The 27,631-nt window shown below is 40.7% G+C and overlaps 1 protein-coding gene and 1 pseudogene across 2 annotated transcripts in view; both read left to right on the forward strand.

Moving 5' to 3' along the window:
* The window catches only part of SCP2 (sterol carrier protein 2), a 111,257-nt gene that overhangs the window by 32,589 nt on the left and 51,037 nt on the right, over nt 1-27,631 (forward strand). For both annotated transcript variants that reach the window (XM_011926292.1, XM_011926293.1), the window contains 4 exons: nt 117-203; nt 1,615-1,765; nt 4,115-4,262; nt 11,191-11,298. In XM_011926292.1, coding sequence (XP_011781682.1) covers nt 117-203; nt 1,615-1,765; nt 4,115-4,262; nt 11,191-11,298 — 494 coding nt within the window. The remainder of the gene's footprint in view (nt 1-116; nt 204-1,614; nt 1,766-4,114; nt 4,263-11,190; nt 11,299-27,631) is intronic.
* Nucleotides 15,730-17,038, forward strand: LOC105500682 (annotated as a pseudogene).

Consider the following 27,631-nt stretch of genomic DNA (forward strand, 5'->3'; position numbering starts at 1 on the left):
AAAATCTATCTTTTGGTTGTGAAAAGAACACTTACATGTTATTCTGTTTCTGACTCTGCAACAAAAATTACAGTTGCTATCTCACATTCTGTAACTAATATTTATTTTGTATTTAGGTATTCCCAGTTCCAAGATGAATACAGTTTAGATGAAGTGATGGCATCTAAAAAAGTTTTTGATTTTTTGACTATCTTACAATGTTGGTAAGAAACATATATTTTAACATTTAATGAGAGAAGTAACTGCTCCCCTTCCTGCCACCCCCCTGTGGTTAAACCTTAGGCTCTGTATCTGGGCAGAGCTTTCACAGAACTCCTCCCAGTGCCGTCTCCATCCCACGTCCCCACTCTGGGTCACTTCACTAGAGTACCCTTACTTCCTACTCCTGCCTGGAGACAGACTGCCTCTTCTCTTGGCAAATGATGTGTTTTACTTCTTCTTGCATGACTTCTACCTACTTTGGTGATTTCAATTGTATTTATTCACTAAACTGTGGCTTAGGGGGCCAGTGGAGTCCAAAGCATTTTGTTTTCCCTGCTATGTACCTCTACTACAGGAAATACTACTCTATAATAGTAGCTATGAGTAAAAGTAAAACAAGGAAAAATTCATAGCTCTAATGATGGTAGTAGTTGTTTCTTGCAAAGTGCTTGACAGTATCTGTCTCCTAGACAATTGAGTGAGTACTGCCTAGCTCCTGCCTGTGTCCCAGTTAACACCTGGCTGTGCCCTGTAGATACAGGCTGGGATGGAAAGAAATAAGTTGGGTCAGCTCTTATTTGTTGTGATATGAGGGTCTGCCCATTTAGAAAATCTAACTGAAGTCGCAGAGGGCTTCTTGTGTTTGCTACCTTCCATCCCAATTTGCTGTAAGAGAAAGATCTATTTAAGATATCGAGAGTCTTAACTAAAGCAGATGATTTAGTATCCCCAATCTATCTTTTCCCAGTTTCCAAAAGGATTTCAGGACTGAGTTATTTGGAGATAGTAAAGTTGGAGCTGGGGCAGTCTGTACTAGGATAGGAATAACCTTTTGGACTCACTCCTCAGAAGATGCCTTATGCATCTCCAGAGGCACATTGGTGATTCTTTGCAATAAGAACTTTTTGGGGCTGGGTGCGGTAGCTCCTGCCTGTAATCCCAGCACATTGGAAGGCCGAGGCGGGCAGATCACCTAAGGTCGGGAGTTCGAAACCAACCTGACCAACATGGAGAAACCCTGTCTCTACTGAAAATACAAAATTAGCTGGGCGTGGTGACGCATGCCTGCAATCTCAGCTACTCCGGAGGCTGAGGCAGAGGAATCACTTGAACCCAGCAGGAGGAGGTTGCAGTTTTGGTGAGCCAAGATCACACCATTGCACTCCAGCCTAGGCAACAAGAGTGAAACTCCATCTCAAAAAAAAAAAAAAAAATAGAACTTTTTGGGACTCTTAGATACCAACTAGTGATTGACAACATTTAAGTTCTTGATAGAGGTTCAGTCCTTAGGTGGGAAGCATGAGATTTACAACTGTAGATATCACAGAGAAGACAATCCACTGACCAGCAAGTATATTTGGCCTTTCTTTTCACATAGAAGAAACTCCTAGAATTGTTTTTACTTCCTCTTAGTCCCACTTCAGATGGTGCTGCAGCAGCAATTTTGGCTAGTGAAGCATTTGTGCAGAAGTATGGCCTGCAATCCAAAGCTGTGGAAATTTTGGCACAAGAAATGATGACTGATTTGCCAAGCTCGTTTGAAGAAAAAAGTGTTATTAAAATGGTATGTCTGAGATTCTGTTTTATTTGTTATTTTTATTTTTTATTTTTAAGATAGAGTCTCCATGCTTCTTGTGATAGAGCCATGCATTATTATATAATAACTTTTAATTAACTAGACATGCTATTTATCATTATTTTAAGTTGACTATGCCTAGAACTCCAATGTTACAGAGTTAAGGGAAAAAACAAAGATTGTTTGTTTTGTTGTCCCTTGTCTTTTCTCTTCTCTTCTTTTCTTTTCTTTTTTGAGACAGGGTCTTACTCTGTCACTCAGGCTGCAGTGCAGTAGTGCGATCTCAGCTTACTGTAATTTCCACATCCCAGGCTCAATCAGTCCTCCCACTTCAGCCTCCCAAGTAGCTGGGACTACAGGCACATGCCACCACTGCCAGCTAATGTTTATATTTTTTGTAGAGACACGGTTTTGCCATGTTTCCCAGGCTGGTCTTAAACTCCTAGCTCAAGTGATCCACCTGCCTCAGCCTTCCAAAGTGCTGGGATTACAGGTGTGAATCACCACATATGGCCACAAAGATGATTTTAATGACCTTTCTTGACCCTCACCACTTTAAAAATTCTGATTAAAGATTGAGTACAAAATCGAAAAAGTAAAAAAGGTGAAAATTCAGACCTAGAGTTAGTTGAATATTTGAAGACATACACACAATACACAAAATTGCATGCTAAATTATAGTTTGCAAAATGATTTTACAACACTGTGAATTGGAAAATGTTTTTGTAACTGCCCAAGATCACAGTTAGATTGTGGCAGACGTGGAATTTATACTTAGGTTTACTGGTTGTAGTATGTTTTTCATTACACCACAGTTTTATTTCTTTTTCTTTTTGAGACAGGATCTTGCTTTGTTGCCCAGGCTGGAGTGTGGTGATGCGATCATAGCTCACTGCAACCTCTGCCTCCTAGGCTCAAGCAATCCTCCCACTTCAGCCTCTAGAGTAAGTGGGACTACAGGCATGTGCCGCCACACCTGGCTAAATTTTTTTTTTTTTTTTTTCTTGAGACGAGTCTCGCTCTGTCGCCCAGGCTGGAGTGCAGTGGCCGGATCTCAGCTCACTGCAAGCTCCGCCTCCCGGGTTTACGCCATTCTCCCGCCTCAGCCTCCCGAGTAGCTGGGACTACAGGCGCCCGCCACCTCACCCGGCTAGTTTTTTGTATTTTTTTAATAGAGACGGGGTTTCACCATGTTAGCCAGGATGGTCTCGATCTCCTGACCTCGTGATCCACCCGTCTCGGCCTCCCAAAGTGCTGGGATTACAGGCGTGAGCCACTGCGCCCGGCCTTAAATTTTTGTATTATTATTATTTTTTTTTTGTAAAGACAGTGTTTTGCCATGTTACCCAGGCTGGTTTTCAACCCCTGTACTCAAGTGATCCACCTGCCTTGGCCTTCGAAAGTGCCAAAGTGCTGGGATTACATGCATGAGCCACCATGCCTGGCCTCACAGTTTTATTCCTTGAAGAAAAGTTATTTTATTATTTGAGGCTAAAGACATATTAGGAGCATGGACTTTAGAAAAATGGTTTGAATCCTAGATGATCTTCTAAAGAAGATTGTGTCAATTTATATAGAAATTTTCCCATATTTTTCAGTGTATCTGACTCATAATTATCTGGTAATAAATGTCTGCAACTTGTTTATCACAACTATACATTGTAGTTTGACAGAGGTTTTGTAACTTAGCACAAGATATGCTCTGAGGAATTCTAGGTCCTTTTTATATATTTTATTTTAAAATTCTGTCATTTCTTAGTACAAAATTGAATATGTACATACTTCTCCTAGATGTTATTTTATTTGGACTTTCTGTGTAATATAGAATCAATTGACCGACCCTCCTTCCCTCCCTCCCTCCCTCCCTTCCTCCCTTTCTTTCCCTTTCCCTTTCCTCTCTTTCTTTTCTTCTTCTTCTTCTTTTTTTTTTTTTGAGACAGAATCTTGCTCTTTCATCCAGGCTGGAATTCAGTGTGGTGATCCTGGTTCACTGCAGCCTTGACCTCCTGGGCTCAAACGATCCTCCCAGCTTAGCCTCCCGAGTATCTGTGACCCCAGGCACATACTACCACGCTGGGCTAATTTTTAAATTATTTGTAAAGACAGGATCTTCCAATGTTGCCCAGGCTAGTCTCATACTCCTGGGCTCAAGCGATCCTCCTGCCTCAGCTTCCCAAAGTGCTTGGATTATAGGCATGAGCCACTACACCTGGCCAAGATTTCAATATATATGGTCAATTATCAGTTGTTAAGGTTATGCATCTATTAATCTCTTAAACTACTTGTCTAAAAGGCCTAGTTTTGGTGCCCTTTATTTATATGTGGTTTTGGTTTTAGGTTGGCTTTGATATGAGTAAAGAAGCTGCAAGAAAATGCTATGAGAAATCTGGCCTGACACCAAATGATATTGATGTAATAGAACTTCACGATTGCTTTTCTACCAACGAACTCCTTACTTATGAAGCATTGGGACTCTGTCCAGAAGGTAACATTTTCAAATAGGGCAGATTAATTTGGTAAATTTTATTGAGAAAACTTCATTTGGACCATTAGATAAAAGAATTCACTATTTGTTTCTCCCTTCACATTGGCTCTGCCACACAGTGGGAAGTGAATGTAAGGTGTTTTGGTAGTGGACTTTTTAGAACTTGTGGTATTAGGCAGTACCAACACTAAGATGATGGAGTATCCAAATAATTTGTATTATGATTATATTATTTGTCTAGAAGGCTCTTTTATCTGATCAAAATAGCTACTCCATCTTTCTTATGCTTATTCTTTGCATGAGCTTTTATTCATTTGCTTTCAACCTGTTTATGTTAATTTATTTAAAGTGTATCTCTTATAGGCAGCATGTAAGCAATAATTTTTTTTGTTTTTTCATTTTTCTGAGACAGACTCTCTCTCTGTAGCCCAGGCTGGAGTGCAGTGGTGCAATCTCCGCTCACTGCAACCTCCACCTCCTGGGTTCAAGTGATTCTTCTGCCTCAGCCTCCTGTGTAGCTTGGATTACAGGCATCTGCCACCACGCCCGGCTAATTTTTGTATTTTTAGTAGAAACAGAGTTTCACCATGTTAGCCAGACTGGTCTCAAACTCCTGACCTCAGGTGATTCACCCACCTAGGCCTCCCAAAGTGCTGGGATTACAGGCGTGAGCCACTACGCCCAGCCACGATAATGTATTTTTTTAAATCTACTTTGTTGAATTTTGCCTTTTTTTTTTGAGGCGGAGTCTCGCTTTGTTGCCCGGACTGGAGTGCAGTGGCCCGATCTCAGCTCACTCCGCCTCCCGGGTTTACGCCATTCTCCTGCCTCAGCCTCCGGAGTGGCTGGGACTACAGGCACCCGCCACCTCGCCCGGCTAGTTTTTGGATTTTTAGTAGAGACGGGGTTTCACCGTGTTAGCCAGGATGGTCTCGATCTCCTGACCTCGTGATCCTCCCGTCTCGGCCTCCCAAAGTGCTGGGATTACAGGCTTGAGCCACCGCGCCCGGCGAATTTTGCTTTTTAACTGGAGTGTTGAAACCTGTGCTAACAATGATAGCCACTAGCTATACTTTAGTCTTTGAAGTGTAACTAGTCCAAATTGATGTGTGCTGTAAGTGTGAAGTACACATGGGGTTTGGGAGATGTCATATTGAAAAATATAATGTAAAGTATTTCATTAATAATTTTTTTTTTGAGACAGAGTCTCGCTCTGTTGCCCAGGCTGGAGTGCAGTGGTGTGATCTCCGCTCATTGCAACTTCTGCCTCCTGGGTTCAAGCGATTCTTGTGCCTCAGCCTCCTGAGTAGCTGAGATTACAGGTGCACATGCCACCATGCCCAGCTAATTTTTGTAATTTTAGTAGAGACAGTGTTTCACCATGTTGCCCAGACTGTTCTCAAACTCCTGGCCTCAAGTAATCCACCCGCCTCAGCCTCCCAAAGTGCTGGGGTTACAGGCATGAGCCACCTGGCCCACTGATAATTTTTTTATGTTGATTGCATGTTGAATGAAAATATTATATATATATATATAATGTATAAATTAAATAAAATATGTACTAGAAAATTTAAAAGTATTGTGTGGGCATTATATTTCTGTTAGACAATAGTGATTTAGATCATTAATGTAATTATTGATATAGTAGGATTTAGGTTGGTCATTTAATTATCTGTTTTCTATTTGACCTGTAATTTTTGTTCCTCTGTGCCCCTCCTCTTGACTTCTTTTGCATTATTTAAATATTTTTAGTATGCCATTTCAACTTACCGATTTTTTTTTCACCATATCTCTTTGTTTTTTCTTCTTTGTTTATCCCAGTGGTTGCTATAGAGCACGGTTTATCAGCCTTGGCACTGTTGACATTTGAGCTCTATCATTCTTGTGATACAGCTTGTGTATGGCAGGATATTCAGCAATATCCCCACCTCTTATCTACTAAATGCCAGTAGCACCACCCCCCACAGTTGTAACAACCATAAAATGTCTCCAAATATTGTCAGATGTCTTCTGGGGGGTAAATCTCTCCCAGTTGGCAGGGCGCAGTGGCTGACGCCTGTAATCCCAGCACTTCAGGAGCCCAAGGTGGGCGGATCACCCAAGGCGGTCCAGAGATTGAGACCATCCTGGCGAACGCGGTGAAAGCCCGTCTCTACTAAATATACAAAAAATTAGCCTGAATTCTCTTAGTTTTCCTTCAACTGAAAATGTCTTTATAATATTATATATTGGGATTTTCAATTTTTTTCTCTGCTTCTTCTGGGCTTCCAATGATGCATATATTAAACCTTTGGATATTGTCCCATAGATCCCTGAAACTGCTCACTTTGAATCCCTTTTCTCTCTGTTCTTCACATTTGATAATTTATGTTGCTATGTCTTTAAATTCACTGACTCCTCCTTCATCTTCTTTCTACTCGTGAACCATTCTAGTGAATTTTCTATTTCAAATATGGTATTTTCAGTTCTGAAATTTCCATTTGGTTCATTTTATAGTTTCTGTTTCTCTGCTGAGAGCCTGTATCTTTTTTTTTCATTTCTAGTGGGCTTTCTTTACCTTGCAGTTCTAACAGCTGTTTTAAAGTCTTTAATAATTCCATAAACTGGGCTTTCTTAGGTTTTGCATCGTTGATGGTCTTTTACCTTGAGAGTATTGGTTACATTTTCTGATTCTTTGTGTAGCAAATAATTTTGGATTGTATCCTGGACAGGGTGAATGTCCTGTTATACAGATCCTTTGGAGAATGTTGGTTTTTGTTTTAACGAGCATTTAAGCCAGTATGTTCTGACAATAAGTTCTGTCTTGCCTTCAGAGGGTGGTGGTTAAAGTCTTTGCTCAGCTCTCTAAACGTATGCCTATGTCAGAGTGAGCCTGAGACTTGTACAGGTCTGTACACAGAATTAGGGGACCCTCTTCTCTGGTTCACTCCACTGTGGACTTCTTCCCTTACTCTCCAGCCTGCGGAGGTTTCTTTTCCTAGTTCCTTTGGTTAGGAAGATGGGGTTTCTGTTAGAGTTTTAGCTACCTTTGCTGCTTCTGCTGCCATGGTGTTCCAGGGCTGTGATCAACCTTGGGGCAAAGCTGTTGAGAGAGAGAGCCTAAAAAGAAAAAAGGCAACCAGGACCTCATCCTTATGCAGTGGCTTCTCCAAGTTTTGACTTGTTCTATAATCCCCCTGCTTTTATTTACTTTTCAGAGTCCTCAGGTAGTTTTTAAAAATTTTTTTATTTTTATATCCAGTGTTTTCAGTTGTAATCAATGCAAGAGATGAACTGTGGTGAACATATTCTGCCTAATATGGAACTTAATCTCAAAGTTAAATGTTTTATATAGATACAGATATAAAATGATTACTTACTTCCTTTTTTTTTTTTTTATTTGAGATGGAGTTTCTCTCTTGCTGCCCAGGCTGGAGTGCAATAGGGCGATCTTGGCTCACCACAACCTCCACCACCTGGGTTCAAGTCGAGTAGCTGGGATTGCAGGCATGCGCCACCACCCCCAGCTAATTTTGTATTTTTAGTAGAGACGGGGTTTCACCATGCTGGCCAGGCTGATCTCAAACTCCTGAATGCAGGTGATCTGCCTGCCTTGGCCTCCCAAAGTGCCGGGATTGTAGGTGTGAATCACCATCCCCGGCTTTTTTTTTTTTCCGAGACAGAGTTTTGCTCTTGCTGCCCAGGCTGGAGTACAATGGTGATAATTCAGCTAATTGCAACCTCCCCTTCCCAGGTTCAGGTGATTCTCCTGCCTCAGCCTCCCAAGTAGCTGGGATTATAGGGGTGCGCCACCACACCTGGCTAATTTTTGCATTTTTTTTTTTTTTTTAGTAGAGATGGTTTCACCATGTTGGTCAGGCTGGTCTCGAACTCCTGACCTCAGGTGATCCACCCACCCCAGGCTCCCAAAGTGCTGGGATTACAAGTGTGAGTCACTACGCCCGGCCAAAATGATTACTTTCAAACTTATACTCCTTGCTTGAACTGCTCCTCCAACCTCTAGACTCAAGAATCCAGCTGCCTGCTTTTTAGGGGTTTCTTCGGATGTCTCATAAGCATCTCAAACCTAAGTCCAAAATTGAGTGATGGATATTTTTCAATCTTTCTTCTCCCTCAATCTTCCCCATCCTTCTGTTGCTTAAACTGGAAGCCATCAGGCTTGAATTCTTTTCTCTCTCTCACAGTCATCATTAAGTCTCTCTCTAAGTCCTGTTGGCTATGGACGCTACCTTCAAATACATCCAGAATATGACCACATCTCACCACTTTTGTCACTGCTAACCTAGTGCAGAACAGCATCGTTTCTCATTTATGTTATTGTTGGAGTCTTATAGCTGGTTCCCTGCTTCTGCCTTGTCTCTCTAGACTGAAGCTAGAATGTGCAGTAAATCAGTTCATTCATTCATTCAAAACCCAGTAGTTTCTCAAATCACTCAGACAAACAAGCCAAATGTGATCTGTCCTCCTTACTCCCCACTCCCATCTTTGACTTCCTCTGCTTTTCTCTGAATCATCTACTCTGCTGTAGCCACACTGGCGTCCTTCTTCAAGCACTGGAAGCTCGCTCCTGTTTCAGGGTCTTTGTTCCAAATATACATGATTTGCTTCCTCACTCCCTTCAGGTCTTTGACTAATGTCCTTCTCAGTGGAAGCCTTCTCCAATCACTTTGTCTGAAATAGAAATCACTCACCTCCATCTTCCTTGTCTCAATGTGTCCTATACCCTTTTCCTGCTTTCTTTTTTCCCTTGGCATTTATCACCACTTTACATATTTCTTTACTTATTTTACATATTGTCTGTTTTTTCCTCACCCCTCTCCCCACAATAACTTAAACTCCATGATGGTAAGGATTTTCATTTGGTTCGCTGTTGTATCCTTAAGTTCCTAGTTTAGTTTTTGGCACAGAACAGGTATAATAATTGTTTTCCAAAAGCGCATGCGTTTGTTTTCCTATCTATGCTAGGTGAGAGTGTACTTTACAGTACTTTAATTTACAGTACTTTAATCTCTGAATATTTTTAGTTGATGAGTTCAAGATAACTTCCCTTTGGAATCTTTTAATACTTTACAAGATTGTATATATTATAGGAAAAGTGTAGTGAATTATTCACTTTTAGGGGTTAGCTTGTGTTTAGTTTGCTATTACTTGCTACAGAAACAATATTTAGCAGTTTGTAAGTAGCAATAGTAGATAGATTCATCTCTGATGACTACAACCTCAGAGCAATTTCTAAGGTAGAAACATACCAAAAAATAAAAGAGAGAATGCCTTAACCAATGGTTTTATCTATAACCTAGATTTAAAGCCAAATTAGAAGTGTCAGTCATCTAAAATCCTGTGATTAGTGTATTTCATTTTACCAACAGAGGAACTTTTGTTTTTGAAGGCAATATAATATATTAGCTGAGAACACAGGCTGTGGAGCCAGGGTCTCTGAGTATTAATTCTGGATCTCTTGCTGTTGCCTTGGTTGATTTCTTAATATCTCTGTCTGTTTTCTGATCTCGGAAATGAGAATGATAGCACCTACTTCATAGGATTGAATATTAAATGATATAAATATGGTCATCTCAGTATCTGTGGGGGGTTGTTTCTAAGACCTCCCACAGATACCAAAATCCATGGAAGTTGCTTATATAAAATGGCATAATTTTTGCATATAACCTATGCACATCCTCCCGTATACTTTAAATAATGTCTAGATTACTTATAATAACTACACATCACTTCATTCACATGGATTCAATGTAGTACTCAGCACATACAAATTGAAGTTTTGCTTTTTGTAATTTTTTTTCTTCTAAATGTATATATATGTATTTTTGAGACAGTTTTGCTCTTGTCACCCAGGCTGGAGTGCAATGGTGCGACCTTGACTCACTGCAGCCTCTGCTTCCCAGGTTCAAGCGATTCTCCTGCCTCAGCCTCCTGAGTAGCTGGGATTACAGGGGTGCACCACCATGCCTGGCTAATTTTTGTATTTTTAGTAGAGATGGGGTTTCACCATGTTGGCCAGGCTGGTCTCAAACTCCTGACCTCAGGTGATCTGCTTGCCTCGGCCTCCCAAAGTGCTAGGATTACAGGCATCAGCCATGGTGCCTGGCCTCTTCTGAATATTTTGATCTGTGGATCGTTGAATCCATGATGTGGAACCTGTGGATGCTGACTGTATATACAGACAATAATTAGAACAAGACCTGACCCAGAGTGAGTGCTCAAAAGCTATTCGCTACCTTTGACAGCATCACCACCACCATTATTGTCATTATTTGGAGTGTCCACATCTTATTACTTTATCGTAAATATGATGTGGAAGACAATTTTATACAATACATACATTTTTATTTACTTCTTAACCATCTGGGAGAATGACCAAATGACCAGGAAATTGACAGGAATATTGAAGCCACCGAGCACATGAAGTAATTTTTTTTTAACCTTACTTTTGTGGCTCAGCAGTGTTTTCAGACATTTGTCTTCATTTTATGAAAGTGTCTTTTTTCTCCTGTTTTTCCATATTTATTAAAAATACTTGTACATAGCAGTACAGTTGAAAATAGAAAAGAACACATTTTGGCAAAATTACGCATTTTGGCCAAAAAGCAGACATAATTATTTTAGTTATAGCATTGTATCCATTTCAGTTCTATTCTCCTAGTTCTCTGAATCTCTACCATATTTAGAGCAATTTTGGAAGCCAGAGAGCTCTATGGAACTAATAGGAGCTTTTGTTTCATTCAGGAAATGTTCTGAAATTGTAAGTATTTATTACTTTTGAAAGTGCTTATGTCAAATTGTTGTTAGTTTGAACTGTTAAGAAATATTTGCTCCAAGAAATTTGTGGCTATATGGAAATCTTATAAAAGCATATCATTTGTTCTATTGTTACTATTAACATTTGTGAATATTATTTTTTCTTCTATAGGACAAGGTGCAACACTGGTTGATAGAGGAGATAATACATATGGAGGAAAGTGGGTTATAAATCCTAGTGGTGGACTGATTTCAAAGGGACACCCACTAGGAGCTACAGGTAATACTACATACAGATTTCATACATTTTAAAATCATTTTTTCCTTAAGTGTGAACGAGTTAGTCTTTCATTTGAATGAAATATTATATTCTCTGAACTTGGTAGCTGGTGCTTTACATCATTGTTTAGCTGCAATATTTTTGATGTTCCATTAAGTAGAGCACACTTAAATAATCTTGATTAATTGATGAGAATTTGAATTAATTAAAACTAAATTCAGGATGTTTCCAAGTAGAGATCTTACTGGACTTGCTAAATAAGAATCATTTGAAATGAGCATGTTATTTATATGTAGTTGTATACTTGGTTGACATTGCATGGAAATTATTTTCTCTTGAGACAACTGGACTAGAATTTATAAAGTAAGAATTTTACTATGGCTCTGCTGTTGACTGGCTGGCTGTGAGAAACTATTTTTATCAGTCGATCACTTTAACTTTTAATTCCTTAACTATAAAATGACAAACTTGTACAATGCAGTTTCTTTTTCTTTTTTTTTTTTAAATAAAAAATTTTAAATAAAAAAGGGACCCTCACCAGGTAGTTCCTTTTTTCTTTCTTTCTTTTGTTTTTTTTTTGAGATGGAGTCTCGCTCTGTTGCCCAGGCTGGAAAGAAGTGGCACAATTTCAGCTCACTGCAACCCCTGCCTCCCAGGTTCAAGTCATTCTCCTGCCTCAGCCTCCCAAGTAGCTGGGACTACAGGCTTGTGTCACCATGCCCAGCTAATTTTTGTATTCTTTTTTTAGTAGAGATGGGGTTTCACCATGTTGGCCAGGCTGGTCTTGAATTCCTGACCTCAATGATTTACCTGCCTCGGCCTCCCAGAGTGCTGGGATACCAGCATGGGCCACACATGGCCACAACATGCATTTTTAATGTATCACCGTCTACCTTCAAATAGTGTTATGCCATTTTGTACATAATATAAGACTTTTACAGCCACATATCTATTTACCTTCTCCTATCTTTTATGTTATTGTTCCCATACACTTACTCCTAAGTATATTGTAACACCCACAATATACTATTATTATTGTTGCTTTAAACAATCTAATATCTTTCAAAGAAATCTAAAAATTACGGGGATGATCAGTGATGTTATGGGAAGTGGCAAAATAACAACATCCAAAAGTTCTGTCCTTTATAAAAGTTTGGAGACCGCTGACAAAAATTGTCAAGATCAACTTTTTCCGTAGCTTTAAAAATTAACCAGATTTATTACTGGCAAACAAACAAACAAGAACCAGTTAAGTAGATCCATCACGGCTTCCTTTTGTGGAAATGTTGGGAAGAGAATTCTGGAAGTTATTGTGTTCCTACTCTTTTTGGGGGACTCTACCATATACTTTACACACATATATTTCCTCATTTAATCCACAGAACAGCCTTATAAGGTAGGTACTATATTTCCACTTTATAGAAAAGAAACTAGGATTTCAATCTGTTGGGAGTGGAGGTGGGGGGTGCTTAAAACAACAACAAAGAGCATAATCTCTGTGAGAGCAACAAGCTTTGTGGCATTTTCACCTGCCTTAACACCTCCCCCTTTCTGCAGCTCCACGGTAGCCTTGAAAACCTACAGCTTGAAGTCACAGTGAAAATTAGCAGCCTAGCTGGCACTGAACAAGTCAGAACAGAGTTGGAGCTCTTTCAAAGCCCCTTCCTCAGAGAACTGTCATTATATGACCTGTCTGGTGGTGTCCTGGTAAACCCCACTTGAAAGCTTTGTCTTTATTTCACCTCACTGAAAACTCACCCAGTGCAAAGAGTATTTTCCCTAGAGGCACTTGTCAAGAACAATCAACCACAACTGTTCAACAAAGTAGCTACCTCAGGTGCCAACTGGGGTAAACAACAAAATAACAAAAAACTTAAAAGGAAAAGTTGGGGAGTAAGATGTACATATGGGACTTTGAAAAGATCTGATATATTCCTGGGAATCTAGAAGGCTAATGGCATATATAAGGTCAGAGTTGTGTACATGCTCAGGAAAGACCTGAGAAGGTCCTAAGCTCACCTCTGGCTAAACTTGGGGCTCTGCACAAGCAAAAGGCAAAGGCTAAGGTGGAATTGTAAACTGCCTGGCTGAGTACCACATCATGCAGCTAGAGGTCCAGTAAAGACCAGGAGACTTTTCAGTTCAGTCATTTAAGGACATCTCTGTGCAATCAGTAGCTGAGGGAAGAGAAAATTCAGTGGCCATGTGGGACAAAGATTACAGACTTGATAGAATTAGCTCGGAAAAGTCACTAAATAAACAACCACAACAATAAACAGCAACAACAACAACCTGGGAAAGAGGAGGATTTGATTGATTTTTAGAGGAGCTACATTATATTATTTAAAATGTCCAGTTTTTGACAAAAAACAGAAAGACATGCAGATAAACAATAAAGGGTGACCTATATACCTAGGAAAAAAAGCAGTCAATAGAAACTATCCCCAAGGAAGCCAAAACATTGGACTTACTAGACAAAGACTTTAACTAGCTATTTTAAATATATTAAAGGAAACCATATATAAAGAACTAAAGGAAAGTAGGATAACAATGTTTCTCCAGATAGAGAATATTAATAAATAGAAATTATGAAAAAGACAACCAGGCACAGTGGGTCACACCTGTAATCCCAGCACTTTGGGAGGCCAAGATGGGAGGATAGCTTGAGCCCAGGAGTTCAAAACTAGTCCAGGCAACATAGTGAGGCTTCCCCTCTACTAAAAATAAAAAATTAGCTGAGTGTGGTGGCATGCACCTGTCATCCCAGCTACTTGGGAGACTGAGGCAGGAGGATCACTTGAGCCCAGGAGGTTAAAGCTGCAGTGAACGGTGATTGTGCCACTGCATTCCAGCATTCCAGCATTCCAGCCTGGGGAACAGAGAAAAAAACAACAAACAAACAAACAAACAAACAAACAAAACGAAACAAGGAAATTAAAGAACCAAATAGAAATCTGGAGTTGAAAAGAAATCTAGCACAAGACATCAAGGATAAACCCCTAAACGTTAGTAGACATCAAAGGTACAGGTGGAGAAGAAGAACCATTTAAGAATAATGAGAGGGAATGCTCAGTTAGCCAAGGAAGGAGAGTGTTTCAAAAGTAAGAGATCAGGCCACAAAAGTTAGGTAAAGAACGAAAAGTGTCCTTTGGATTTGGCTGTTACAAAGTCATTGGCAATCCTGGAGCAATTTTGAACAAGTGTTTTGCATGGAAGCACATGAGATTTAGAAAGAATTATAAGTGAGAAAGTGGCAATAATAGTGCAGATACACTTTTAGAAATAGTGGCTATGACTAGAAAGTGATATATATGTAAGGGATGTACCTGAATTATAGGTACACGTTCTGTATGAATGAAGTCTTGGGTTTGAACCTAGCCTCTTCACTCTCTTTAGTATGTAGCTTAGCCAGTTAGTCCTAGTTTCTTTTCTATAAAGTGGAAATATAGTACCTACCTTATAAGGCTGTTCTGTGGATTAAATGAGGAAATATATGTGTGTAAAGTATATGGTAGAGTCCCCCAAAAAGAGTAGGAACACAATAACTTCCAGAATTCTCTTCCCAACATTTCCACAAAAGGAAGCCGTGATGGATCTACTTAACTGGTTCTTGTTTGTTTGTTTGCCAGTAATAAACCTCTTGTTTTTATCACAGTATGAAGATATAATTTTTGACCATTTCTGGAAAAGCATGTTCTTTAATTTGTAAAGAAAATTTGTTTTCTAGTGTGACACCCTCAAGGTACCATATTTCTATGTAAATGTTGTGCCCAATGCTACACAGACACTATTTAAAAACTATTTTCTGCCTTTGGTAAATAGACTAAACTGTTTTCTTTATTCCTCAAAAGAATTAGATCATACTTCAGTGTTGATTTTGTTGCTAATGGGACATGGAGACATCCGGATGATAATAAATATTCCTGTGGTATCGTCACTGAAGCCTTTAAGAGTTATACTGAGTTTGTGTGTAAAGAAGTGACTTAAATCCTCCTTTCAGACAGCTTCCTTATTCATATAGGAAACCTCTGTTTCATTAGGAGATGAATGTGATATTTCATTTTAGTTGTCCTTGTTGACATACAACTTTTTTCTCCTCTGAAATAGCATGTTTTTATTATTTGCTTGATTGCCATTATTAGATATTTTTGTTCTGCCATCCACTGAAACACTCAGAAATCATGCTTTATAGTAACAATATAATTTTTCATATCTATATTTGTTATTAAAATTTAGACCTAATTTTTATACAATAAAATGCACAGTTCTGCCTCTCAGAACCTTCCTGCTGCCACGTTTGCAACTTGCTGCTCTAGCCTCTGGGGCGCTTTCCATCCTTTCAGCCTGCAGACAGCAGAGAAAAAAAATTACGCATATTCTTGCCCCGTGCATACCTAGAGGCGAGCAAAAAAATTAAAATAAAATTTAACCATGAGGGAAATCGTGCACATCCCCTGGTCAGTGTGGCAACCAGATGGGTGCCAAGTGCTGGGATGTGATCAATGATGAACGTGAAATGGACCCCACCAGCACCTAACATGGGGACAGCGACCTGCAGCTGGACTGCATCTCCATGTGCTACAGTGAAGCCACAGATGGCAGATATGTTCCTTGTGCTCTCCTGGTGGATCTAGAACCTGGGACCATGGACTCTGCTAGCTCAGACCCTTTTGGCCAGGTGCTTAAACCAGACAACTTTGTTTTTGGTCAGTCTGGGGCAAGCAACAACTGGGCCAAAGGCCACTACATAGAGGGGGCCAAGCTGGTTGATTCAGTCATAGATGTGGTGCAGGAGGACGCAGAGAGCTGTGACTGCCTTCAGGGCTTCCAGCTGACCCACTCAATGGGCTCTGGAATGTGTACTCTCCTTATCAGCAAGATCTGAGAAGAGTGCCCTGATTACATCATGAACATCTTTAGTGTGGTGCCTCCACCCAAAGTGTCTGACACCATGGTCGAGCCCTACAACATCATCCTCTCCATCCATCAGCCGGTAGAGAACACTGATAAGACCTACAATGCATTGACAACGAGGCCCTCTATGACATCTGCTTCCGCACTTTGAAGCTGACCACACCAACCTACGGGGACCTGAACCAACTTGTCTCAGCCACCATAAGCATTGTTACCACCTGTCTCCACTTCCCTGGCCAGCTCAATGCTGACCTCTGCAAGTTGGCAGTCAACCTGGTGCCCTTCCCACGTCTCCACTAATTCATGGCTGGCTTTGCCCTCTCACCAGCTGTGGAAGCCAGCAGCATCGAGCTCTCACAGTGCCCAAACTCACCCGGCAGGTCTTTGATACCAAGAACATAATGGCTGCCTGTGACCCCTGCCACAGCTTATATCTCACTGTGGCTGCTGTCTTTGTGGATGGATGTCCGTGAGCAGATGCTCAACGTGCAGAACCAGAACAGCAGCTACTTTGTGGAATGGATCCCCAACAATATCAAGACAGCTGTCTGTGACATCCCACCTCATGGCCTCAAGATGGCGATCACCTTCATTGGCAACAGCGTGGCCATCCAGGAGCTCTTCAGGTGCACCTTGGCGCAGTTCACTGCCATGTTCCCCTGGAAGACCTTCCTCCACTGGTACCCAGGCGAGGGCATGGATGAGATGAGAGTTCACCAAGGCTGAGAGCAACATGAACAACCTCATCTCTGAGTATCAGCAGTACCAGGATGCCACCACAGAAGAGGAGGAGGATTTTGGTGAGGAGGCTGAAGAGGTGGCCTAAGGCAGAGCCCCCATCACCTCAGGCTTCTCAGTTCCCTTAGCCATCTTACTCACCTGCCACTTTTCTCTTTTTTCAAACACAAATCTAGATCTCAGAATATGTGTTTCCTGCCTCAAACACAAATCTAGATCTAGAACAGTGCCTAGCATGTAGCAGGCGCTCAATAAGTACTTGTTTGTTGAATGTTTCCTTTCTCTTTCCACTCTGGGAAGCCTAGGTTTCTGACACTCTGGGAAACCCTGTATTTCCTTCTGGTGCCCATCCCTTCCATCTGTCCAGTTAATATTTCCCTCTTTTTAAAATCTGCAAGAAGCTGGGTCTCATCCAGATCTCATTTAGAACCCACTGGGTTTTGAAACCCACGTGGATAATGGCCACCATCCTAAGCCCAAAGCGAAAGATGGTAGAAGGTGGCAGGTAGAAGTCACTACAAGGAAGGGGATGGGATTTTCCATCCTAAAAGTTTTGGAGAGGGAAATCCAGGCTACTAAAGTCATAATTTCCAGGTAATTCCATTTTCCATTTCTCAGCTTCAAGGGAGGTGTGAGCAGTATTTTCTCCATTTTCAGTCTCCCTCCAAGCTGTGCCCTTTGGAGAGGTCTGCCCCACTCTGTCAAGTGGAATCTTTCCCTCTCTGACTCTGCGTCTCTCACACATTGAATTCCTCCCTTTCCCCTGATTAAAGAAGGGGATCAACGCGGGGAAAGAGACCAACCTTGGTCCCTAGGCCTCCAGAAATGCCCTCCTAATCTCCACCTTTTCTTAACCCCCAAAGAGGATTAACATCCCTGGCTTTATCTGGGATGGTATATACTGCCACATCAGTGTTTGAGTCATTCCCCAGAGGAAAGGAGAACCCTCCTCCATCTTTTTGCAACATCTCCTATCTTCCTTTTGCTATTGCTTTTTCCCCCTTACACTTGGTTTTGTTCTGTCCTACACTTCAAAATTCTATTTTGAACGTGCTGCTTTTTTTCATATTGAAAAGGTGACATTGCTCCAAGAGCCAAAAATAAATGGGAATTGGAAAAAAAATGCACAGTTCTCACAAAAACATGTACACTAATGTTTACAGCAGCATTATTCATTGTCAAAAACTGGAAACAAGCCAGATGTCTATCATCAACTGATGAACAAAATGTGGTATATTTATTTCTATTTTTTTAGATTTTTTTTGAGACAATCTCACTCTGTCCCCGAGGCTAGAGTGCAGTGGTGCAATCTTGGCTCACTGCAACCTCTGCCTCCCTAGTTCAAGTGATTCTCCTGCCTCAGCCTCCTGAGTATCTGGGACTACAGGCACCTGCCACTATGCCCAGCTAATTTTTATATTTTTAGTAGAGACGGGGTTTCATTATGTTGGCCAGGCTGGTCTTGCACTCCTGACCTCAAGTGATCTACCCACCTCGGCCTCCCAGGTGTGAGCCACTGTGTCCAGCCAAAATGTGTATTTATACTATGGAATATTTTTTGGCCATGAAAGGAATGAGGTACTGAAATATGCTACAATATAGATGAACCTTGAAAACATTTTTAAATTCCATTTTTATGACATGTCCAGAATAGACAAATCCATATAGACAGAAAATAGATTAGTGGTTGCTTAGGACTAGGGAACACAGGAGAGAGATAACTAAGGGGTAGGTGTGGAGTTTCTTTTTGAGATGATGAAAATGTACTAAAATTGATTGTGGTGATAGTTGTACAACTCTGAGAATATACTAAAAACCACTGAATTATACACTTTAAATCGATAATTGTTTTTGAAAATTATATATATCCAGGTAGCAACCAGCCAAAGCCAGATCAAGAACATTTTTATTACCACCAAAAGTTCTAGCCTGTCTGTTTCCAGTCAATCCTCTGGCCTTCCTGAAACACTTCTCTCTCACTCTCCACCACCACCAGGCTGAGATGTTTGACTTCTGTTGTGGTAGATTAGTTTTGCTGATCCTAGAACTTCATATAAATGGAATCATACAGCACATGTATGTATTCTTTTGTGTTTGGCTTCTTTCACACAGCAGATTATAAAATTAATCCAAGTTTTTCTTTTTATCAGTAGTTAGTTCTTTTTTATTGCCAAGTAGTATTCTATTGTTGAAATATATCAGTTTGCATATCCATTGTCCTTGGATGGATATTTGAATTGTTTTCTGTTTAGGGCTACATGAATAAAATTGCTATGAACGTTTGTATACAAGTCTATTTGGAGACATATATTTTTATTTCTCTTGGGTTGATAACTTGGAGTGAAATTTCTGGGTCATAGGACAGATATATATGAGTCACTGTCAAAAAGGCTGGGTGCAATAGCTCATGCCTGTAATCCCAGCACTTTGGGAGGCTGAGGTGGGAGGATTGCTTGAAGCCAGGAGTTTGAGACCGGCCTGGGCAGCAAAGCAAGACTTAGTCTCTACAAAATATTAAAAAATTAACTGGGAGCAATAGCATACACCTATAGTCCCAGCTACCCAAGAGGCCGAGGTGGGGGGATTGCTTGAGCCCAGGAGTTTGAGACTGGCCTGGGCAACATGGTGAAACTCTGTCTTTACAAAAAATACAAAAATTAGTCAGGCGTGGTGGCGCACGTCTATGGTCCCAGCTACCTGTGTCTTTCCATACTTTTGCAGGTATATCCATAGGATGAATTTCAAACAGTGGACTCATTGTGTCAAAGGGTAGTATAAATTTAAAAATTAGTGGAGATTGCCAGTTTTTCTTCAGAAAAGGTTGTATCAGTGTATGTTTCCAACAGCAGAGTATGAGAGTGCCTCTTTCCTTCAGTCTTGTCAATACTGGATTTTTTTCTCAAATGTTAAAAAATTTGCCAATCTTGACAGGTCATCTGTTTTTCTTCCCTGGGTACTGAAAAGGTAACCTAAAACACCCCAGGAAGATAGAATTTACTCAGTTTTTAAATATTCAAAGAGAGACTCGCATTTCCTGCAGTATCCTTTGATAACCCTTTCTAACATTTGAGTCTACACTGTTGGTAAATTTTTCCTTTTATCGTTAATCTTTGAGATATTATGTCTAGCGATGGGGTAGCATTTTGTGGGAAAAAAACTGATAAATCTTGATGACTTGAGTGGTAGTCTGAATAGGGATGAGGAATTATTGAAAAGTAAATGTTTTCTTGCTACATATTGAGGATTTGGATATATTTTGATAAATCTGGCACATGGCCATTAGCTGTAATGTGCCCCAAGAAAGAATTTAGACTCCTTGAATTTATATCACGACAGTTATGAGTAGCTTAAACATTTTTTCTCTAGTTACTTGGATAACAAACTGCAATAGGATTCTAAGAGATTCAGAAAATGGTCAAGTTAAGTTCCAAAGTATGTTAAGACTCTTGGTGAGGGTGTAAGATTCTTTTCTGTAAATGGTATTAATTTAATTGTAAGATAGTGCTGCTTTGGTTGGGAACTCAGTATTGGGGAATTAGCTTTAAAATTAAAGCTTCATGATACTGGTTTCTGATTTTGTTTAGATCTGGATGAAAGTTTCTAGCTGCTATAACACTATCCACAATAGAAGAAAATTGTACTTTTCAGCATTTGAATTGAGTATTCTTTTGTTCATTGTCAGTTTAAAAACATTAATTCCTTTTAGATTTCCAATCAGGAAAATTATGTTAAACCTGAGCTTTTTTTGATTACTTTGCAGTGGTCATATTACAAAAAACACATTAGTGTTCAGGTAATAATGTCATATTTTATTCCAGTTTTCAAAGTGCTTTTACATATACTGTCCAACACTTACTGAACACTTGTTTTTTTTTTTTTTTTTTTGAGATGGAGTTTTACTTTGTTGCCTAGGCTGGAGTACAGTGGCGTGATCTCAGCTCACTGCAACCTCCGCCTGCCAGGTTCAAGTGATTCTTCTGCCTCAGCCTCCGGAGTAGCTGGGATTACAGGGACCCATCACCATGCCCGGCTAATTTTTGTATTTTTAGTAGAGATGGGGTTTCACCATGTTGGCCAGGCTAGCCTCGAACTACTGACCTCAAGTGATCCACCTTCCAAAGTGCTGGGATTATAGGTGTGAGCTGTCACACCTGGCCTGATCACTTGTTTTAAATGAATAAAGGTTGGACATGGTGGCTCATGCCCATAATCCCAGCACTTTGGGAGGCCAAGGCAGGAGGATGATTTGAAGCCAAGAGTTCAAGACCAGCCTGGGCAACAAAGTGAGACCCTGGTTTCTACAGAAAAAATAAATAAATAAATAAATAAATAAAATTTGGCTTTAGTTTATTCTTAGCTATCTCTACTTTTTAAAATATCCATATTAATATCTGCAATCTACTGAAAGGACATGAAAGTGCCTTTGAGATAAAGCTCCTGACAAAGGATTATTGATTGCTTTGAAGCTAGAAGTGGGTTTTTTTTAGTTTGGCCTTTTGTCATAGTTCAGCCTGGCCTTTTAAGCCTTTAAGAAAGGCCTCTGTGCCTTTCCAGTAGGCTTCAACCTAGTGTTAGGTCCTGATCTTCTGTTATTCAGTCAATATCAGTTCAGTAGTGACTTACTGTGCACCCACCTCATCATTAGGTACTGTAGGTCACTGGTTGTCAAATATGAGGTCTACTCATAGACCGATTCGGAGCCTCCTGAAGCTTTTAATATATTCCTGCCTGAGTGTGGTGGCTCATGCCTGTAATCCCAGCATTTTGGGAGGCTGAGGCGGGCAGATCACTTGAGCTGCGGAGTTTGAGACCAACATGGGCAAAATGGTGAAACCCTGTCTCTACAAAAAATGCAAAAATTAGCCAGGCTAATTTGGCTGTAGCGCATGTGATGTGATACATCCTGTGTATCACAAATGTGATGGTGCATACCTGTAGTCCCAGCTACTTGGGTGGGAGGATAGCTTGAGCCCAGTAGGCAGAGGTTGCAGTGAGCTGAGATCATGCCACTGCACTCCAGCCTATGTGGTAGAGCCAGACTTTGTCTCCAAAAAAAAAAAAAAAGATTATATATATATGTTCCTGTCCTACCCTTAGAAATTCTCTTTGGTCTGGGTTGGTCCTAAACAATTTATATTTTTTCAAAGTTCCCCCAGAGCTTCTCATTCATAGCCAGATTTGAGGGCTAGGGTTAGGATATACAAGGTAACTACTAGCCTCAGGAAGTGTATAAGAGGCAGATAATACAAGAATACAAATACTTATATATTTAAATAAGTAATTATAATACAAAGCAGAATGTGCTATAGGAGAAGCACAAAGCAGAAGTATGAAGAGGAGAAAAAGGGAAGGGAGGATGGCAGGGTCATGAAGATTTGCTAAATTCCATCACATGCCAGGTGTTTTGCCAGCATTTCTATCTACTTGAGCTTTGGGGAAGGAAATGCAGAAAGAGGAAGGGTGTTTAAACCAAACTGTTTGCTTTTACCAAACAGGTTTAATTCCTTCTTGCCTATACAAACTCTACCTTTGTTATTTTCTCAATAATAATACACTGTTCTAAGTACACTTCATGTACAAGTGCATTCAATTTTCATATCGATTTTTCTCTTTTACAAAAGAAGAAAATAGAGGCATGGAGAGTTTAAATAATTTGCATGAAGTCATCAGGCTAGAGAGTGGCAAAGCTAAGATTCAAACACAGACTATGTATTCCTAGCATCCAGGGTCTTAACCATTATACTGTGCTTCAGTGTCCTTTCCTCAGTGGAAACGCCCATCTTCAAGTGCTCTCTCAAATGTTATCCACCTTATGAAGCTCTTCCTGTTTCACTGATTGTTTCCATAGATTGAATTAATCTTTCCCTTTTCTGAACTCCCATACTTTCTCAGGACTTTTCTTTTGACATTTATGCTCATAGTATATATTATAATTATTTATAAGCTTTAAAAAATCTTCCCTATTTAAGAGCCTATGAAGTCAGGATTCATATTTCATATGTCTCTCTACCTTGAACAGTGCATAATACATTGCATATTTAAAGGGATAGTTGAATATGTTATTGCTCCTTTAACATCTAGAACGTGGCATGGAGCAAAGGAAATACATTTGTTTAATGTGAGAAGTATTAGGATCATTAGGAAGAATTCATTGGAAGGTAGATTTTGGCTGGATACAAGACAGAACTTTCTAACATGGGTTCTCAAAAATGGAATAGGTTGCCTCCTGAGAGCATGCATTTACCTGTCACAGAGGCTATGCACAAAAAATACGTGTAACAACTTGATAGGAATGTTGTAAGGAGAATTTTGCCCTTCTGTTGGGCCTTAGATTTGATGAATTCATAGATCCTTTTCAATTCTATTATAAGATGCTCTGATCTCCTGTGGGAAGTAATTATTTCTTTTTCTGCATTCATGTAGTTCTTGATGTTTTTAATGACACGTATATTATTACTCTATCCTGTGATTTTTGTTTACATGTTTCAGTACTTTTAAAGGCATTATAAACTTCTTAGGTCTTAAGAATTTGGGTGAAAATGATATGGGAATAAGTGGAATTTTAGCCAAGGGACCTAGCATTTTCAAATCAAACCATGGCTTAGCTCTCTTACTCTATAAGAGGTTGCCAAAATAAATCCTAGGATGATGACTGGTAAGACCTAAATCCAATATAAACTCTTAAAAAGCCAGCAAGTCAGTAAGGGCTAGTTAGCTTTTCACCAAAGTTTCTATTTTACCTTTCATCATATCCTCCAGGACACCCATCCTTATTTCCATTGCCCAGAGTTTTGCATTTTTACCACTGCAATGTGAGGAGAGGTAAATTTTATCATTAAACTCTATTTGTGCCAGGACAAATGGAGTGCAGGAGATGGTGTCTACCCTAGATACCTGTTGCTAGCTAGAGATAACTAGGAGAAAGCCCTCAATTTCTATTTCTGTTTCTTTTCTTTTTTTAATTTTTGAAACCAAGGTTTCGCTCTGTTGCCCTGGCTGGCGTGGAGTGGCATGATCACGGCTCACTGTAGCCTTGATTTCTTGGGCTCAGATGATTCTCCTATCTCAGTCTTCCAAGTAGTTTGGACTACAGGCACGCACCTTCATTCCTGGCTAATTTTTTATATAATTGGTAGAGACAGGGTTTCGCCATGTTGCCTAGGCTGGTCTCGAACTCCTAGGCTAAAGTGATCCACCCATGTCGGTCTTCCAAAGTGCTGGGATTACAGGCATGAACCATCATGCCTTCTTTTTCTTTTTTTGAGATAGAGTCTTGCTCTGTTGCCCAGGCTGAAGTGCAGTGCAGACATGGTGCAAACATGGCTCACTGAAGTCTCTACTTCCTGGGCTCAAATGATCCTCCCACCTCAGTCTCCCAAGTAGCTGGGACCACAGGTGCACACCATCACACCCAGCTAGTTTTATTTTATTTTTTCTTTTGTAGAGGTGGGGTCTCCCTATGCTTCCCAGGCTGGTCTCAAACTCCTGGGCTCAAGCAGTCCTCTCTCCTTGGCCTCCCCAAAAGCTGGGATTACAGGCATGAGTCACCACACCCAGCCCCTTTTTCTTTCTTCACAATTTTGCGGATAGAAGATTCATTCTTACCATACATCTTAGCAACCTCAGCATACCATTTTTTACCCTTAAAATTGGGAACTTCCACCTTTTCACTTAAAGGAAGCACTTGTATGCACATCTGAATTGCCACTTCACTCCTCTTGTGCTTTGGGGCCATCATTAAGTAAAGTAAGGATGACTTGAACACGAGCACTGCAGTACCCATCACAGTCATTCTAATAACAGAGATAGTTGCTAACTGACTAATGGGTGGGTAGGATATACCACTTGGATATGCTGGGCAAAGGGATGATTCACATCCCAGGTGGGATGGGGCTGAATGGCGTGAGATTTTATCATGCTACTCAGAACAGCATGCAACTTAAAACTTATGAATTGTTTATTTCTGGCATTTTCTGTTCAGTATTTTTAGACTGTAGTTGACTGAGAGTAACTGAAACTGTGGAAAGTGAAACCATGGATGTGAGGGCACTACTGTATTTTACTTTTGTTTTTGAAATATATTTTACATGTGATAGATAATTTTGTCAGGCCTCTAAGCCCAAGCTAAGCCATCATAACCCCTGTGACTTGCACATATACATCCAGATGGCCTGAAGCAACTGAAGATACACAAAAGAAGTGAAAATAGCCAGTTCCTGCCTTAACTGATGACATGCCACCATTGTGATCTGTTCCTGCCCCACTCTAACTGATCAATTGACTTTGTGACAATACATCCTCCTCACCCTTGTGATAATGTACTTTGTGATATTCCCCTGCCCTTGTGAATGTACTTTGTACAATATACCCTCCCTGCCCTTAAAGGTTCCAAGATGGCCGAATAGGAACAGCTCCAGTCTATAGCTTCCAGTGTGAGTGACGCAGAAGACGGGTGATTTCTGCATTTCCAACTGAGGTACCAGGTTCATCTCCCTGGGGCTTGTCGGACTATGGGTGCAGTCCATGTAATGTGAGCCGAAGCAGGACAGGGTATCGCCTCACCCAGGAAGCACAAGAGGTCGGGGAATTCCCTTTCCTAGCCAAGGGAAGCTGTGACAGAAGGTACCTGGAAAATCGGGACACTCCCACCCTAATACTGTGCTTTTCCAACGGTCTTAGCAAATGGCACACCAGGAGATTATATCCCGCACCTGGCTCGGAGGGTCCCACGCCCACAGAGCCTCGTTCACTGCTAGCGCAGCAGTCTGAGATCGAACTGCAAGGTGGCAGTGAGGCTGGGAAAGGGGCGTGTGCCATTGCTGAGGCTTGAGTAGGTAAATAAAGCGGCCAGGAAGCTCGAACTCGGTGGAGCCCACCACAGCTCAGCAAGGCCTGCCTACCTCTGTAGACTCCACCTCTGGGGGCAAGGCATAGCTGAAAAAAAGGCAGCAGAAATTTCTGCAGACTTAAACGTCCCTGTCTGACAGCTTTGAAGAGAGTAGTGGTTCTCCCAGCATAGATTTTGAGATCTGAGAACAGACTGCCTCTTCAAGTGGGTCCCTGACCCCTGAGTAGCCTAACTGGGAGACACCTCCCAGCAGGGGCTGACCAACACCTCATACAGCAGGATACCCTTCTGAGATGAAGCTTCCAGGGGAAAGATCAGGCAGCAACATTTAGCGTTCTGCAATATTTGCTGTTCTGCAGCCTCTGCTGGTGATACTCAGGCAAACAGGGTCTGGAGTGGACCTCCAGCAAACGCCAACAGACCTGCAGCTGAGGGTCCTGACTGTTAGAAGGAAAATTAACAAACAGAAAGGACATCCACACCAAAACCCCATCTGTGTGTCACCATCATCAAAGACCAAAGGTAGATAAAACCACAAAGATGGGGAGAAACCAGAACAGAAAAGCTGAAAATTCTAAAAATCAGAGTGCCTCTTCCCTCCAAAGGAATGCAGCTCCTCACCAGCAGCAGAACAAAGCTGGATGGAAAATGACTGACGAGTTAAGGGAAGAAGGCTTCAGACGATTGGTAATAACAAACTTCTCCAAGCTAAAGAAGGATGTTCGAACCCATTGCAAAGAAGCCAAATACCTTGAAAAAAGATTAGATGAATGGCTAACTAGAATAAACAGCATAGAGAAGACCATAAATGACCTGATGGAGCTGAAAACCATGGCACGAGAACTATGTGATGCTTACTCAAGCTTCAGTAACCAGTTCAATCAAGTGGAAGAAAGGATATCAGTGATTGAAGATCAAATGAATGAAATGAAGTGAGAAGTGAAGTTTAGAGAAAAAAGAGTAAAAACAAACTAACAAAGCCTCCAAGAAATATGGACTATGTGAAATGACTAAATCTATGTCTGATTGGTGTACCTGAAAGTGATGGGAGAATGGAACCAAGTTGGAGAACACTCTTCAGGATATTATCCAGGAGAACTTCCCCAACCTTGCAAGGCAGGCCAACCTTCAAATTCAGGAAATACAGAGAACTCCACAAAGATACTCCTCGAGAAGAGCAACTCCAAGACACATCATTGTCAGATTCACCAAAGTTGAAATGAAGGAAAAAATATTAAGGGCAGCCAGAGAGAAAGGTCGGGTTACCCACAAAGGGAAGCTCATCAGACTAACAGCAGATCTCTTGGCAGAAACTCTCCAAGCCAGAAGAGAGTGGGGGCCGATATTCAATGTTCTTAAAGAAAAGAATTTTCAACCCAGAATTTCATATCCAGCCAAATTAAGCTTCATAAGTGAAGGAGAAATAAAGTCCTTTACAGACAAGCAAATACTGAGAGATTTTGTCACCACCAGGCCTGCCTTACAAGAGCTCCTGAAGGAAGCACTAAACATGGAAAGGAAAAGTTGGTACCAGCCACTGCAGAAACATGCTAAATTGTAAAGACCATCGATGCTAGGAAGAAACTGCATCAACTAATGAGCAAAATAACCAGCTAACATCATAATGACAGGATCAAATTCACACATAACAATATTAACCATAAATGTAAATGGGCTAAATATTCCAATTAAAAGACACAGACCAGCAAATTGGATAGAGTCAAGACCCATCAGTGTGCTGTATTCAGGAGACCCATGTCATGTGCAGAGACACACATAGGCTCAAAATCAAGGGATGGAAGATCTACCAAGCAAATGGAAAACAAAAAAAAG

Source organism: Colobus angolensis, unplaced genomic scaffold, assembly GCF_000951035.1.
Source record: "Colobus angolensis palliatus isolate OR3802 unplaced genomic scaffold, Cang.pa_1.0 Scaffold68, whole genome shotgun sequence".
Classification (NCBI taxonomy): Eukaryota; Metazoa; Chordata; class Mammalia; order Primates; family Cercopithecidae; genus Colobus; species Colobus angolensis.